Source organism: Cygnus atratus, chromosome 25, assembly GCF_013377495.2.
Source record: "Cygnus atratus isolate AKBS03 ecotype Queensland, Australia chromosome 25, CAtr_DNAZoo_HiC_assembly, whole genome shotgun sequence".
In the NCBI taxonomy this organism is placed as follows: Eukaryota; Metazoa; Chordata; class Aves; order Anseriformes; family Anatidae; genus Cygnus; species Cygnus atratus.
In genome coordinates this window covers 5,702,855-5,718,836 of record NC_066386.1, presented here as the reverse complement: position 1 = coordinate 5,718,836, position 15,982 = coordinate 5,702,855, and the positions used below count along the sequence as shown (strand labels likewise).

The window sequence follows — 15,982 nt, the reverse complement described above, 5'->3', positions numbered from 1 at the left end:
CATCCCCGCGCCCTCTCCCGCAGGCGGAGGAGCTGGGCCTGCCATGGAGTCGGCGGGGGCGCCGGAGGAGGTCTATGTGCTGGTGGAGTACGGCTTCGAGTACCGGGCCAAGGACGGGACGCTGGTCTCCATCAAGCCCAACGAGCGCTACGTCCTGCTGAAGCGCACCAACGACCACTGGTGGCACGTGAGGAAGAGCCGGGACGCGCGGCCCTTCTACATCCCGGCCCAGTACGTCAAGGAGCTGCCCCCCATCACCTCCCCGGCACCACTCTACCACGAGGAGCCAGAGCCGGAGCCGGAGCCGCCGGCAGCCTACGAGTACCGCTTCATCGGCGCAGCACCCACGGCCAGGGAGGATTTGCTGCCCACCCTCAGCTCTTTCCGGGCAGCCCCAGCACCGAGACCCCACCCCGCCGAGCCCACGCGGCCCACACAGTCCCTGGACAACCTGGCCAGGGCGACACCGGTGCCACATGGTGCCACCACCATGGGACCCCATGGGGACCCCCCCGCACGCCCTCGGCCGCTCAGCAAGAGCCACTCGGAAACCCTCTGCGTGCCCAGCAAGGACACGGACACGGCGAGGCGGCCGGGGTCCGACCACGTGGCTCAGGTACGGTGACGTCCCTAGTGCTATCCCCAAATGTAGGGTGTAGGGGGGGCAGGGGACAGCAGGACGCTTGGGGCCCCTCCCCTAAGCACAGAGCCCCCCCTCGCTGTCCTCTCCCTGCACCCAACGGGGCTCAGCACCCAGGGCCCCCCGGCACCGCTGCCACTGCCAGGGCCCCGCGCAGCTCCCCACGGAGCTGGCCCCACGGGGCGAACCTGATCTGCAGGAAATGCCGGGCGTCTCGGGGCCAAGCCCCCAGCCCAGCCAGGGCAGCTGTGCTGCCGGCTCTGGGCCACAACGGCGACCGGAGGTGAGGAATCCTCCCCCCCACGTCCCTTCCAAAGCGGGCCTCCGCTGCACCGTGCCTCGGTTTCCCCATCCCTGAGGGTCACTGTCCCCTGGGGCAGGCGGGGGGACGGGGCCAGGAGCAGGGTGTGCCCCAGGGTTTTGGTGTCAGACTGAGGGTGGCGTGGATGTGCTAAGAGGGGCCGTGGGGGTCCTGGGCAACACTGGGTCCAGAGCACATCACCCACCCACGCACCCCAGTATTGGCCACGGGTCTGTGGGGAGCGATGCTGTCCCCAGCTGCCATCGTCCCCTCCTGCTTCTCATCCTAACCCACCCACAGGAGGACGCACACTGGCACTGGAGGGGCTCATGGGGGGCCAATGCCCCCCAGCTGGGCAGTGGGAGCAGGTTTGGGGCACAGCTGGTGTCCTGAGGGCTGAATTATCCCCCAGGCAGAAGGAGCACAGGTCCCAGCAGGGCACAGAGCCAGCATGTCAAGCCAGTGTGGCAGCGCAGAATGGGGGGGGGCGTCGGTGTCCCTATGCCTCCTCCAGGCATTGTTCTGGGGCAAGAAGAGGCAGAAAGGGGTTAACAGGGAAGTGCAGCAACTCCTCCCTCGCGGGGCGGGTGTCTCACCTGCAGGCAGCACCCAGCAAGGAGGGGGGTGCTGGGTGCACCCTGGGGCCAGGCAGGCGGGCACCCCGGCACCCCAAAACCGACTCTCACCCCACTCCAGTAAGTAGCGAGGGGCCCTCCTGTGGGCTCCTGGATGCAGGTGCTGCTCCCACCTGCGCACATTTTGCCAAGGGGGCACCCAAGGGTGGGGGGGTGCCTCGCAGCCCCTTGCTCAGTGGTGACAGCAGCTGGGGCACGGTAGTGGTGGAGGGGTCCCACATTCCCTCGCCCCTAGCCCCGGAACCTCTCCCTGGGTCACCCCCAGTGCAGGGTGCTTGTGGGTGCTGAACCGGGAGGGAGGGACCAAGGTGTCACCCTCACCCCCAGGACCACCCCCGGGGCGTCACCCCACGTACACACCCGCAGCACCCATGGGCTCTGCACCCGCAGCCCAGGCATCCGGGGTGTCCCCCGCTCCCTTGGGCTGATATTGGGGGTGTTTGGGTGGGGGAAAAGGGGTTTCCGTTGTGGGGACCGGGCTTTGCACCCTGTCTATCACAGTTGGAGCAGAGCTGCAACCCCGGCTGTGTCATGCCAAGGGAGAGAGCTCCGTGTATTTTGGGGGGGGGCAGGTCACCCCTGGGCTGCTTGGACTTCTGCAGCCTCCAGAGGGGACATTCCCTGGTGTTCCCAGCAGGCACCGGCTGCTTCCCGGTGCTCTTTGCTCGGCTAAAGCCATTGACACCGGCCTGGGCCACAGGGCGAAGCCAGCAGGAAATAAGAGCCAGGCACTTCTGTTTGCCCTGAGCTCCCATGGCCCCAAAGCTGGGTGCGTTCAGCTCTGGGGACGCTCCCCCTGTGTCTCCCTACTGTCCTCACCCATGGATGCTGGTGAGGAGGGTCCCAAAGTGGATTGCATCCGCCCTGCCTGCACCGGCACCGCTGAACCTCACGGCCGCTCAAAGCAGCTGGCTTTTGCAGCCCAGGAGCTGCCATACCTCGTCCTGGAGCTGCTGCCCCGACACTCGGGTGTTCACGTGCATTTGTCACCTTTCCGAGTGCTTGTGCTTTTGGTGTGGCCCCCAACCCATCCCAGCTGAGAAAACCTTATGCTGGGGGAAATTTTCCTGGGACGGTGCCGGTCGCATCCCCGCTGCAGCATCTCAGCTGCTCCCCCTGCACGGTCCCAGCAGCCCCCACCGCCGAACGCCTAAAAATGTCCCCAGGAGCTAATTCCGCATCTGGGGGAGCTCCGCTCGCCGCCACCGCTCTTCCGCCCCACCGAGCCAACAGGAAGCGGGCGACGCGCTCGGGCCCATAGCGGGGCTGGCCGGCGTCGCCGCTGTGCAGGAGCATCTCGGCCCCACTGCGCCCGTCGGAGCGCCTCGGCCCCACTGCGCCCACCGTGATGGGCGAGCGGGCAGGCAGCATGCTGCAGCGCTCCCGCAGCAGGGTGTCACGGCTGCTCCATCTGGGCAAGGTAGGGACCCGGAGAAGGGTTCGAGGGGGACCCCAGCTGTAGTGGGGTGTAGGGAGAGCTCCGGCACCTGGAGAGCCCTGGTACACTGCGCGGTGACCCCAGGTCCTCCCTGAATTTTCTGCGGGTGCCGGAGGAGGCAGCGGATGGGTGCAGGGGTGCAGAGATGTCTGTCCCCAAGCAGGGACAGGAACCAGCTTGTGGTTTCCTACCCCCTGGGGAAGCAAAACAACTGAAGATACAAACGGTGTGAGTGAGTGGGGAGCTCTGGGCTGGGGGGAGGGAGGGCAGGACCACCAGGTGCCCTGTCCCTGCCCTGTGTCCCTTGTCCCCAGGATGAGGGTGGCCTCTTGCTCCGTGTTTCTGCCCCTGCACCCCAGGGTGCTGGTGTGGGGGTGATGGATCACCCAGTGTGCTGCTGCAGGGGGTGATGGGGTGTCACAGGGCTGCTGACTGCTGTCCCCCCCCACCCCCGCTGACAGGCAGGGTTGTTGTGGGGAAACTGTCCCTGCTGCCATTGCAGGAAGGCTCGGGGGCTGTAAAAGCTGGGGAGAGCAAAGGGTAACAGTGCAGGTTTGCAACCTCTTCCTGCTCCTGGCCACCGACCCTGCGGCGACATGTCCCCATCCGGACCGAGCCCTGCTTGGGTGTCACCGGGACTGGGGACAGGGGCCCCTCTTGCTTCCCCCCCCACTGGGCACCATCACCCAGAGGGACTGTGGGGCTGGGGCTGGCTCCACGCCGCAGGCTCAGGAAGCTGCGGGCTGGTTTCGAAGGCTGGAAGATGCAGTAAGACCTCGAGCAATGAAGCCAAAATGAGGAAGAGGCGAAAGCTGGGGCACAGAGAGCATGGGTAGCACTGGAAGAGGGGTCCTACCCGGGGAGGTAGGGGAGCCTGTCCTCTCTGGGCAGCCCCAGCTCGGCTGGAAGCAGGCATCTATTTGGGGCTGGCAGCCCCAGCTCAGCAGCTGCAGGTGCTGGAGGCATGGGCGGGGATGAGCGGGGTGGTGGCAAGGTGGGCACGGATGTGTGCAGGTGATGTGGGTGCAGCCAGGGTGCAGAGGTTGGGGTGCAGATGAGGTGGGTGCAGGTGCTGGGGGTGCTGCTGATGCAGGGACAGAGGCCGGGGGTGCGGGTGCTGTGCCTGTTGGTGATGCGGGTGCCGGGGTTGGGGTGCAGATTTTGGGGGCACCAAAGATGAAGGTAAAGTGGGGGCTGGTGAGGCGGGTGCGGGTGTTGGGGTGCTGATGGCAGTGACTGCAGCACTGGTGAGGAGTGAGGAGGAAGAGGCAGGGGGTGCAGAGGATGCGTGTGTTGGTGCTGGGGCTGAAGGCGATGCTAGCACAGACCTTGGGGTGCAGGTGCTGTGGGTGCAGGCGATGACATGGGTGATGACTCCAGGGGCCACGACGCCCCCCCCAGCTGGCAGCACTTCCCATCACTCGCCCCCGCACAAGGGTCCCACCGTTTGGTGCCCACGCATGAAGGACATCCCCGCTACCAGAGCAGGGCAGGATCCGGCCCCACAGGACGGGACAACCCGTGCCATGTCCCCAAGGCTTGGACAAGCTGCTCGCCACCCCAGTGCCAGCCAGGAAACCCAAGTGACACGTCCCCATCCCCCCCCAGGTGCGCAAGGAGTCAGAGGAGCCGCCTGCCCACGTCTACCTCAACATCCAGGAGCTGCAGGAGGAAGCCGCCACGGGCAGCTCGGCCCCGCCAGCGCCCGAGGAGCCCCGCGGCTCTGGGACGGACTGGGAAACCCACATGGACACGGACTCTGGACACTTGTTTTATTACAACCCAGTCACCGGCGAGACCACGTGGGATTGTCCCTTTGAGCAGGCAGAAGATGGAGTGAGTCCCGCCGCCTCGCCCGCCTCCTCGCTCGCCCACAGCCCGCAGTTTGCCGAGTGGGGCCAGTACGTGGACGAAGCCAGCGGACAGGCTTTTTTCTATAATTCGGTAACAGGTGAGACGTCGTGGGACCCCCCACACATGGGAGACAGCTCCCAGGATATGTACCCTGGGCTGACGCCGTACAGCCCCATGGAGCAGCGGGTGAGCACCCTGCGGGGCGCGTGGGGACGGGGACGCAGCGGGGACACGGCGGGGACACAGCGGGGACGCGCTCAGTGCCAGCGCCACCTTCACCCTGCTCCATTCCCCAGCCGCCCACTCCGGAAACGGATTATCCCGACCTGTCTCCGGATGAGCTGGAGGGCTACCCCGAGGAGGACTACTCACCCCTGGGCTCCTATGAGCAGGGGGCTGCTCACTATCTGCCCCCGAGGTACCCTGAGGAGCTGGGCTCGTCCCCAGGCTGGTACGGGCACAGCCACCCCGAGGGAGCACCCGGCTACCCCGAGCACTTCGGCACAGAGACGGTATGGGGACGGGACGGGATGGGACGGGACAGGACGGGACAGGATGCGATGGGGACAAAGATGAGGACAGGGATGATGATGATGAGGAGGATGTTGGGAATGGGGATGGGAGACAGGATGGGGATAGGGATGAAAATTTAAATGGGGATGGGGATGGAGACATGGATGGGGATGAGGATGAGGTTTAGGACGTGGATGAGATGAGGATTAGGATGATGATGAAGATGAAGCAGTTGAAGACAGAGAAAAGGGCAAAGATGAGGATGAAGATGAAGATGAAGACGGGTAGGGAAAAGGATGACAATGAGGACAAAAAGGATGAGGATGAGAACAAGAATTGGGATGGGGATGGAGACAGGCAGGGACAGGAAGGGGGAAGGAAACGGGCGAGGATGAGGACAAGAATGAGGATGGGGACAGGGATGGGCATGAGGATTGGGATGGGGATGGAGATGACAATGGGGACAGGAGTAAGGACAGGGATGGGGTTGAGGACAAGGATGGGGATGGGGATGGGGATGGGGACGGGGATGGGGGCAGAGACAGGAGTGTGAGTGGGGGGAGCAGCCCTGGGGAGCAGCGGGCACGGAGCCAAGCATCACCTGGTCGCTGTCCCCCAGGTCCTGGCGGGTGGCCGGCACCACCGAGCCAGCAGCAGCTCCAGCCAGGACAGCGGGCTCCTCGCCTGGCCCAGCTGCACGCCAATGGCACCGGGGCTGAAGGAGGAGAAGGTGAGCACCCTGGGGTGCCACCACCCCGGGGGATGCAGAGGGCGGGGGGAAGGGGGGTCTGTGCCAGCCCGCAAGTGGCAAAGCTGACCCCCCCGTGCCTGAATTTCCAGTTCAAAAGCCTCGACAAGGCCGGCGTGCTCAACAGGACCAAGACGGCGGACAGGGGGAAGCGGTTGAGGTAAGCGTGTCCCCGCGCCCCTCCAGCCGCAACACGAGCCCAGGGTGGCCCGGGGGGGACACTTGTGCCTGTGCTGTCCCCAGACGTGACCCCCCCCCCCATCTCGTCCCCAGGAAAAACTGGAGCTCGTCCTGGACTGTGCTGGAGGGCGGGATCCTGACCTTCTTCAAGGACTCCAAGCACTCGTCCACTGGTGCCCTGGTGAGCGCCACGGGGCCCCGCACAGAGCCAGCACCCATGGGACAGGGCCAGCACCTGCAGGATGGGGCCAGCACCCACGGAACAGGGCAGCACCAACAGGATGGGGGCAGCAACCATGGGAGAGGGCCAGCACCAACAGGATGGGGCCAGCACCTGCAGGACATGGCCAGCACCCGTGGGACAGGGCTGCACCCATGAGATTGGGGCAGCACCCATGGGACAGGGACAGCACCTGCAGGACAGGGCCAGCACCCATGGGATGGGGACAGCAGCTGCAGCACAGGGCTGTAACATATGGGACAGGACCAGAGCCCATAGGACAGGGCCAGCACCCATAGGACAGGGCCAGCACCAACAGAGTGGGGCCAGCACCAACAGAATGGGGCCAGCACCAACAGGACAGGGCCAGCACCCATAGGACAAGGCCAGCACCAGCAGGACAAGGCCAGCACCAACAGGATGGGACCAGCACCCATAGGACAGGGCCAGCACCATCAGAATGAGGTCAGAACCTGCAGGACAGGGCCAGCACCCACAGGACAGGGCCAGCACCATCAGAACGGGGTCAGAACCTGCAGGAAAGGGCCAGCACCAGCAGGACAGGGCCAGCACCCACGGGCTGGGGCCAGCACCCACAGGACAGAGCAAGCACTCACATTTTGCTGACAGAGCCTGCAGGGGCAGGGTGCGGTGACACTCCGGGACACAGCAGCGGTGGCAGCGGGACACTTCCACGGTGTCTCCGAGCTGTGCGTGGGCTGTGCCCGGCGTTTTGCCATCACACCAAGCCCGCTGCCAGGGGAAGCGGGGCCCAGCCCAGCCCCCAGCCCACACCGAATGCAGAAGCTGCTGCGGTGCCGCGGGTTTGCAACACCCTGCGGTGCTGCAGGCAAGGGACAGGGCCAGGCCGAACCGGCAGCGGGGGGAACGCTGCTGTCCCCACCGCAGGGACATGGTGTGGGGGGGGGCTCCGGCACCCCCCCGATGTGGGTGGATGGGGGCTGGTGGAGGGGCATGTGCCCAGAGCGGCCCCAAGGCCAGGACATGGGTGAGATGGCCAGTCCCCCTTAAAACCCCACGGTGTCCCCAGGGGGGATGTGCACCCAGCAGCCTGCAAGGGACAGGGCTCAGCCTTCCCCATGCAAACACGGTGCCAGTGCAAGGCTGTCACCAACAGACCCTCGCCCCCGGGACTCAGTGCAGGGCAGGGGCTGTCCCCACCAGGTGACAGTGGCTTTAGGTCCCCCCACCCCTCCAGCCAGTGGCCGCAGTGCTCTCGGCGCAGGGCAATGCCTGCCCCCCCTCAGCAGGGAGCCCTTGGGGACAGACATGTCCCATGGCGGTCCCATGAGGGGGGAATGGCTGCGTTTTGGGTGGAGAAAAGCCAAAAGCAGCTCCAGTGTGCGGGGCCAGCACCAGCTCGGGGTCCCCCAGGGGGACGCTGGCCACAGTGCCACCCTGTCCCCTTGCTCCTGCAGAGGCACCCGGGCAACCTGACCATGCCGGAGCACACGGTGGAGCTGCGTGGGGCCACTGTCACCTGGGCCGGCAAGGACAAATCCAGCAAGAAGCACGTCCTGGAGGTGAGCTCGGTGGCGGCGTAGGGACCTTGGTCACCCAGCAGGGACCGAGTGGGGGCTGCAGGCTGTATGGCAAAGCCAGCACCCACCTGCCTGGCTGCCAATGCCACAACCTCCCCTGGAGTGGGACTTGCTGTGATTTATCACCGTGGGGACGCTGGGGACCGTGCTGCAGTGCCTTTCCTGAGCCACATGTCACCAAGGGCCATCCCTGCTGCCCCCTGGGGGCTGGCACTGCCGTGCTCACGGGGCGGGGGGGGGCGGTTCTCCTCTCGAGCTTGGCACGGGGAGGAAATTTCCAGCCTGGGCAGCACCCAGCTCACAGGCAAAAGGCCAAAACTGGGGCCATCGGTGCAATGAGTTGCGCCCCATTCTCGGCCACAGCCCAGTGGCCCTGGCCTGACCGCTGCTCTCGTAGCTGAGGACGCGGGAGGGCTCCGAGTTCCTCATCCAGCACGACTCGGAGCAGATCATCGTCACCTGGCAGAAGGCCATCGCGGACAGCATTGCCCGGCTGGTGAGCGCTAAGCTGGCGCTGCGTGGGCGGGATGGGCGGGCAGCAGGATGGGTCCAAACGGGGCTGAGCAGCTGGACCTGGGGGGTGGAGGTCGGTGGCACGAAGCCTGGTCGGAGGCTGGTAACGAGGGGAGCTCCCCAGGGGTTGGTGCTGGGTCCAGTCCTGCTCAGCATCCTCACCAGTGGTCTGGGTGATGGGGTAGGGGGCACCCTCGGTAAATTGGTCCCCGGGCACCAGAGAGGCCAGGCAGGCTGCAGAGACCCCAGGGGAGGGCCACGAAGGTGGGGGGACCGGAGCAGCTCAGCTGGGAGGAGAGACTGCGGGAGCTGGGGCTGCTTGGCCTGGAGGGGAGGCTGCGGGGGATCCCAGCCGTGCCCGTAAATCCCCCCGGGGAGGATGGAGCTGGGCTCTGCTCAGCGGTGCCAGCACCAGACCCAGGGGCACCGGGCACGAAGCGGGGCCCAGGAGGTGCCCTCTGACCATCGGGAAGCACTTCTGTGCCCTGGCGGTGGCGGAGCTGGCACAGGAGAGGCTGTGGGGGCTCCTCCTGAGAGGCCTCCAGAAGCCACCGGGACCTGGCCCTGGGCACCCCGCTCTGGGCTGGAGCAGGGCCTGGAGCAGGGGGACCCAGGGCTGCCTCTGACCGCAGCCATGCTGTGGCCCCGGGACTCTGTCCCACGCTGCCCCTTCCCTAGGGCACTGACTTCCCTGCCGAGGATGACACCGAGAGCGGGACGGAATTCGGGTCCCGGGAGAAGCTGGGAGGTGGCGAGGAGAGGAGGGCCGCAGGTGAGCTGGTGGCTCTGCTGTCCCACGGCACGGTCGGAGCCATCCGTGGGGCGTGGGGAGCCACCCCTCGTCACCTCCGTCACCTCCCCACGGGCGATGCTCACCTCCTGCCCCATCCCCATCAGCGTCCGGGCAGGCTGCGGGCATGGCCGAGAGCGACTCGAGCAAAGTGCGCAACAAACTCCGCAAGTTCCTGCAGAGGCGGCCGACGCTGCAGTCCCTGCGTGAGCGGGGCTACATCAAGGGTAGGGGCCCACCACAGGCACAGCTGCCCCTGAGCGTCCCCCCACTCCCCCCCCCGACGCTCACCTCTCCGTGTCCTCTCCAGACCAGGTCTTCGGCTGCTCCCTACAAGTGCTGTGTGAGAGGGAGCGCGGCACCGTGCCCCGCTTCGTCCAGCAGTGCATCCAGACCGTGGAGAGGAGAGGTACCGCCATGGGGCTTGGGGACGGGGACAGCCCAGGGGACAAAGGGACAGGGTGACGGGGTGGTGCCAGCTCTGGCATCGCTCCCCTCGCTGGGGAAAGGCCACACTTGATGGGGAACCCAGATGGGTTTTCAATGAAAACCACCAGATTAGGGCTGCAAACTGGCACGGTCATGGCAACCGGTGCCACTTGCTGCCACCACAGCTGGTGGCAGTGCCACCTGGGTGGCTGTGGCTGATCAGGATCTTGTCCGCGTCCCCCAGGGCTGGATATAGACGGGCTGTACCGGGTCAGCGGCAACCTGGCCACCATCCAGAAGCTGCGCTACAAAGTGGACCACGGTAGGGTCCCCATGCCGGGTGTCCTCTCTGGGCTGAAAGCCACAGCTGGCAACACCCATGGGTGTCCCCACCCCGGCTGTGCCCCAGGACCAGCCTGAGGTGCCGCCCTGTCCCCACAGATGAGCACCTGGACCTGGACGATGGGCGCTGGGAGGACATCCACGTCATCACTGGTGCCCTGAAGCTCTTCTTCCGCGAGCTGCCTGAGCCGCTTGTCCCCTTTGGCCACTTTGACAAGTTCATTGCTGCCATCAGTAAGGGATGGGGACAGGGACAGGGACAGGGATGGCTCCAGCCGCTGGAGCCATCGCCCTATTTTGTTCTGTCCCCTTGCAGAGATGCAGGAGCCGGTGCGGCGGGGACGCTGCATCCGTGACCTGGTGTATTCCCTCCCGCTTGCCAACCACGACACCATGATGCTCCTCTTCCGGCACCTCTGCAGGTGACACCATGTGGCACCGCCACGCGCCTCCGTGTCCCCGCTCCTGCCCACCCACCAGCGTCCAAAACCGACGCAGCCACCACGAGCTCTCCCCAAAACCGTGGTGACAGGAAGGCAGAGGGGGCCACCTCGTGGGTGGGGGGCCACGTTCGGGGGCCTGGTGGTGACACTGTCCCTTGTCCCCGCAGGGTGATTGAGTACAAGGAGGAGAACCGCATGTCGGTGCAGAGCGTCGCCATCGTCTTCGGCCCCACATTGCTGCGGCCGGCGAGCGAGGAGGGCAACATGGCCATGCACATGGTCTTCCAGAACCAGGTGGTGGAGCACATCCTCAACCAGTACAGCTACATCTTCCCCGACGGCTAATCCCAGCCATGGGGACACGCATGGGGACAAGCCCAGCGGCGGGGACACGAAGTGGCAGGGACTCGGGGGAGGACTCGGCTGCCCGGCACCTCGGGACGCGGGTGACGGCAGTTGGCACCTTGGCGATGGGCAGCGCTGGTGCGCAGTGGCCCGGCTCAAGCCTCCCAGACGTGGTTGGAGGGATGGGGACACCGCTGAGGACGGTGGCACGGACCCTCTGGGGATTGGACCCCTTGGGATGGGGAGGGCAGGGAGGAGGTGTGGCTGGGACCGGTGGCCAGCATTGGTGCTCCCGAATAAAGAGCCTGCTCAGCCACGAGGATATTTGGGCACCCATGGGGACCCCAAGCCAGGTGGCCACCGCCACAAGGACACAGGGGTGTCCCAAGCTCTTGTCCCCCCGAGTGGGGCCAGGAGGGCTCGGTGCCTCTTGGCTCTGCTGCCGTTGGCCCTTGGGGACAGCGTGTGCCCTCGGTACCCCATAAGGATGAAGGAAATGCTTGGGGGAGGGGGGGAATTGGTGTCCCCAAAAGGGTCAGAGTGCAGGCCACCCTGGTGACTATGTTCCCTGTGCTTTGGAGTAGGACATTTCCTGGCTGGCATCACCAAACCCCATGTCCCTTGGCCTGGGGACCACAGGCAGCAGGGACGAGTGCTGAGAGCAATAGGGTGGGGAGCGGGTGCCGGCGGGATGTGAGCCCCCATCCCCTGGAGACACCTCTCGGGGGGTGGGGATGCTTTGGGTCTTGCTGGAGGTGTTTTGGGACACAGCAGGGACACAACATAAATGCTTTGGGCACACTATATGGCATGGAGAGGATGTTCTGGGACACAGTGACAATGCTTTGGGTTGCAATAGGGATGGGTCAGCGTATGGCAGGGGTGGTTTGGGGCACGGTGGGGATGGCTGGGATGTGGAGGGGACACTGGGACATGACAGGGATGCTCTGGGACACGACAGGGGCATTTGGGGAGGCAGTGGGGACACTGGGATGTAATGGGGATACCCTGGGGCACAGGGCGATGCACCTTTGGGACAGGAGGGGATGCTGTGGGACACAAAGGGACACCAGAATGCAGCGAGGACATCTGGGGACACAGGGCGGTACTTTGAGACAGTTTGGGGCACAATGGAGGGGCTTTGGGATGCAGTGGGGCTACATTGGGACACAAAGAGGTCACTTTGTGCTGCAGTGGGGATACTGGGGGGAGTAGTGGGGACACTTAGGGACAAAGGCAGTGCTTTGGGATTCAATGCAGACAGTTTGGGATGCAACAGGGAAACTTTGGGCTGCAGTGGGGACGTTTGGGGGCACAGTGTAGTACTTTGGGACAGTTTGAGGCACAAGGGGGCACTTTGGGCTGCAGTGGGGACACTTGGGGGAACAAAGGGGTACTTTGGGACAGTTTGGAGCCACAAGGGGCCACTTAGGGCCCCGAGGGGGCCGGCTGGGGGTGCAGCGCGGGTACCTCCGCACTCTTAGGGACCCCGTGGCTCGCCCGGGGGCCCCTTGGCAGGGCCGCAGGCGGGGCCGGGGCCGGGGGCGGTACCGGCCGGGGGTGGGGGCGGCACGGCAGAGCCCCGGCCCCGCTCTCGGCCCCGTTCCCGTCCCGCTGCCGGCCCCGCTCGGCGCCCCCCGGCTCCATCTTGTGCGCGGCCGCGCGGCTCCAGGTGCGGGGGGGGTGCGCAGAGGGGCGGGGGGGGACCCCGGAATCCACCCCCCCGCTGGGCACCAAGGGGTTAAAGGCTCAGAAGCGGCTTTCCAGCCCCAAATCCGCCTTAAAGCGCTAATCGCGGTGGGAAAGGGGACCGGGGGGGCCGGGGCCGGCGTGGGGCTCCCTCCCCGCGCTGTCACCGGGGGGGGGCACAAGTACAGCGCCCCCAAGACGAAGCGCTTAAAATTCAGTGGGATTGGGGAAAAAGGGAAAAAAGGTTGGGGGGGGATGCAGGGAGCGTGGGGGGCCGGACACGCGTGGCCCCCCCGCGGCAGGGTGTTGGTCACGGTGTAAAGGTCGCGGCGGTGTTTGCACGCTCCCTGCGGAAGTGGCCCCGGTCCCGATCCCAATCCCGGACCTGGTCCCAATCCCAATCCCAATCCCAGTCTCGGACCCGATCCCGATCCCGATCCCGGTCCCGGTCCCGGTCCCGTCCCCAGCGGCTCCGGCTGGCAGCAGGTAGGGAGCGGGCGGGGGAACTGGGCCGGGCCTGGGGGAGCTGCTGGGGGGGGTCCCCGTAGGGAGCGGGTTTGGGGGAGCCCCCTAGGGGCTGGGTGGCCCCGCAGCTCCACAGGGACCGGCCATGGGGTTTCAGGACGGGGTTTTGGGGGCGCTGCTGCCCCATTGGGAGGTGGTTTTGGGGGGCCCTGCTGCCCCATAGGGACTGGTTCTGGGGGTCTCCATAGGGACCGGGCTTTGAGGGGCCCTGCAGCCCCATAGGGATCAGGCTCAGGGCGTCCCCGCAGCCCTATAGGGAATGGGTTTGGGGGTCTTCGTAGCTCCGGGCTCTGGGGTCTCCATAATCCTGTAGGGATTTTGGGTGTCTCCGCAGCTGCATAGGACCAGGCTGTGGGGGCCCCCATAGGAACCAGTCTCATGGTCCCCACAGCCCCAAAGGGACTGAGTCTGAGGTTCCCCATAGTGACTGGGCTTTGGGGTCCCTGCAGCCCCACTGGGATCAGGCTCTGGGGGTCCCATAGGATCTTGGGATCCCCAGAGCCCCTCAGGGACTGGGCTCAGGGGTTCCCTGCAGCCCCATAGAGACCAGACTTTGGGGGTTCCTGCAGCCCCACAGGGACCAGGCTCTGGGGGTCTCCATAGGAACCAGCTGCAGGGTCCCCAGAGTCCCATAGGGACTGGGTGTGAGGGTCCCGGTAAGGACAAGGCTTTGAGGGTCCCTGCAGCCCCATAGGGACCCAGCTCTGGTGGACCTGTAGGGACTGGGCTCAGGGGGTCCCTGCAGCCTCATAGGGACTGGCTTTGGGGTTCCCTATAGGAACCAGGCTCTGGGATCCCTGCAACCCCATAGGGACTGGATTTGGGAGTCCCTATAGGGACCAGGCTCTGGGGTCCCCCTCCCAGCAGACCAGCCCTCACCAATCCCCATCCCATCACCACCCCATGTCCCTGCGGGCACGGTGATGGGGTGGGGACCATCCCCTGCGTCCCCGCGGCACGGCTCCCCCCATTGCAGGCACCGCCGGGGCCGAGATGGAGCTACGCGCCTGAGCCAGGCAGGGACAAGCCATGGAGACGGTCGTCATCGTGGCCATCGGGGTGCTGGCCACCATCTTCCTGGCGTCCTTCGTGGCGCTGGTGGTGGTGTGCCGGCAGCGCTACTGCCGCCCCAAAGACCTCCTGCACCCCTACGACACCAAGTGAGTGCACCCACCGTCGTCACGCGTGGCTCTGTCCCTGTCCCCTGGTCTGTCCCCACCAGGTGCTGTAGGCCCGGGAGGGACACATCCTGTGCAGTTGGGGACAATGCTGGGGACACATGGTGCACTGTGACAATAGGGTGGGAAAAGCCTTGGGGAACCCCAGGAGGGGCGGGGAGGTGGCACTGTCCCCAGAGCCACCCGCATCTCCACCAGGCCCATTGTGGACCTCATCGGGGCGATGGAGACGCAGTCGGAGCCCTCGGAGCTGGAGCTGGACGACGTGGTCATCACCAACCCACACATTGAGGCCATCCTGGAGAACGAGGACTGGATCGAGGACGCCTCGTAAGCCCCGCGCCACCGGTCCCCAAACCGTCACTGCTGAGCAGAGCTCTGGGTGTCCCCAGACCCCACAGGAGGGGACGGTCCCCAGGCATGTCCCTGTTGGGGACACCCCCACGGGTCCAGATGCGGCCATGGGGGGGTTGGTGGCTCATGTGCCGGGCAGGTGACGGGGGCGAGGACGGGGTCTGCCCAGAGTCACATCTCCTCCTGTCCGCAGGGGCCTGGTCTCACACTGCATCGCCATCCTGAAGGTGAGTCTGGGCGGTGGCGCCCAGTGTCCCCGATGTGCCCGCGGTTCCCAGCGTGCCGAGCAGCCACCCTGCCACCTCCCCGACCCCGCAGATCTGCCACACGCTGACGGAGAAGCTGGTGGCCATGACCATGGGCTCGGGTGCCCGCGTGAAGTCGCCCTCCAGCCTGGGTGACATCATCGTGGTGGCCAAACGCATCAGCCCCAGGTGAGGGGGGCCCCGGGGGTGCGGTGGCAGGGCCCTCCCGGTGTCCCCGCGGTGCTGACCCCGTCCCCGTGGTGCCGGCAGGGTGGACGACGTGGTGAGATCCATGTACCCGCCGCTGGACCCCAAGCTGCTGGACGCCAGGTGACACCGGTGGGCGGGAGAGGGACACATGGGGGACGCATGGGTGGGGGGGGGCGCGGTTCAAAGCCACCCTGCGGGCGTCCCCCTGGGGCCGCCCTGACACGGCCGTGCCGCCCGCAGGGCCGCGGCGCTGCTGCTGTCCGTCAGCCACCTGGTGCTGGTGACGCGCAGCGCCTGCCACCAGCCCGGTGCCCGCGACTGGGTGGACCGCTCGCTGGCGGCCGCGGAGGAGCACATGGCCGCGCTGCGCCAGGCCGCCATGGCCACCGAGCCCGAGCGCCCGCCGGCCACCGACCCCTTCCGGCAGGAGCAGTCGGCCATCTGAGCCACCAGCGCCACCAGCACCACCAGTGCCAATAAACCCCGGTGACACTGATGCTGCCTGCCTGTGCCTGGGCCACCTGGCCCTGTGGGGGGGCCCTCTTGTCGCTGTGTCCCGTGCCCGTGTCCCCCCCCCCCCCACCCACTGCTCCCACTTCTGCTTTCGGGTCGCCGTGGGGGGGACGAGGGACGTTTCCTGCTTCCTCTGTCCTCACGGCCACGGGGCCCAGTGGGGGGGCAGGGACCCCCCCAACCCCAACCAGCTCCAGGTAGGGGCCCTGCAGGGACCTCCCCAACCTCAACCAGGCCGTGGAGGGGCTCTGCTGGACCCCCCCCCCAACCAGCTCTAAGGCAGGGGCCCTGCAGGGACCCCCCCCAACCCCAACC

At 66.4% G+C, this 15,982-nt stretch overlaps 2 protein-coding genes across 2 annotated transcripts; both read left to right on the top strand.

The window, feature by feature from the left end:
* Window positions 1-43: 43 nt before the first annotated feature.
* Window positions 44-10,953, top strand: ARHGAP27 (Rho GTPase activating protein 27). Its single transcript, XM_050715442.1, has 15 exons — window positions 44-616; window positions 4,623-5,054; window positions 5,165-5,380; window positions 6,001-6,111; window positions 6,222-6,289; window positions 6,403-6,490; window positions 7,969-8,073; window positions 8,489-8,587; window positions 9,283-9,352; window positions 9,502-9,621; window positions 9,705-9,803; window positions 10,068-10,145; window positions 10,265-10,399; window positions 10,482-10,587; window positions 10,776-10,953. Exons 1-15 carry the CDS (start codon window positions 44-46, stop codon window positions 10,951-10,953), a joined length of 2,478 nt encoding a protein of 825 aa, XP_050571399.1.
* A 1,556-nt stretch (window positions 10,954-12,509) lies between these two features.
* On the top strand, window positions 12,510-15,650 carry TMEM98 (transmembrane protein 98). Its single transcript, XM_035566921.2, has 8 exons — window positions 12,510-12,625; window positions 13,056-13,128; window positions 14,144-14,327; window positions 14,544-14,675; window positions 14,893-14,926; window positions 15,018-15,133; window positions 15,215-15,274; window positions 15,395-15,650. Exons 3-8 carry the CDS (start codon window positions 14,197-14,199, stop codon window positions 15,597-15,599), a joined length of 678 nt encoding a protein of 225 aa, XP_035422814.1. The 5' UTR covers window positions 12,510-12,625; window positions 13,056-13,128; window positions 14,144-14,196; the 3' UTR covers window positions 15,600-15,650.
* Window positions 15,651-15,982: the final 332 nt, after the last annotated feature.

Bases quoted from the DNA above. Each gene is read 5' to 3' on its own strand.
- ARHGAP27 (XM_050715442.1), top strand. From the start codon at position 44: ATGGAGTCGGCGGGGGCGCCGGAGGAGGTCTATGTGCTGGTGGAGTAC. The intron at 6,290-6,402 runs GTAAGCGTGTCC...TCTCGTCCCCAG, and splicing joins GACAGGGGGAAGCGGTTGAG to GAAAAACTGGAGCTCGTCCT. The intron at 10,146-10,264 runs GTAGGGTCCCCA...CTGTCCCCACAG, and splicing joins GCGCTACAAAGTGGACCACG to ATGAGCACCTGGACCTGGAC.
- TMEM98 (XM_035566921.2), top strand. From the start codon at position 14,197: ATGGAGACGGTCGTCATCGTGGCCATCGGGGTGCTGGCCACCATCTTC. The intron at 14,676-14,892 runs GTAAGCCCCGCG...TCCTGTCCGCAG, and splicing joins GACTGGATCGAGGACGCCTC to GGGCCTGGTCTCACACTGCA. The intron at 15,134-15,214 runs GTGAGGGGGGCC...TGGTGCCGGCAG, and splicing joins GCCAAACGCATCAGCCCCAG to GGTGGACGACGTGGTGAGAT.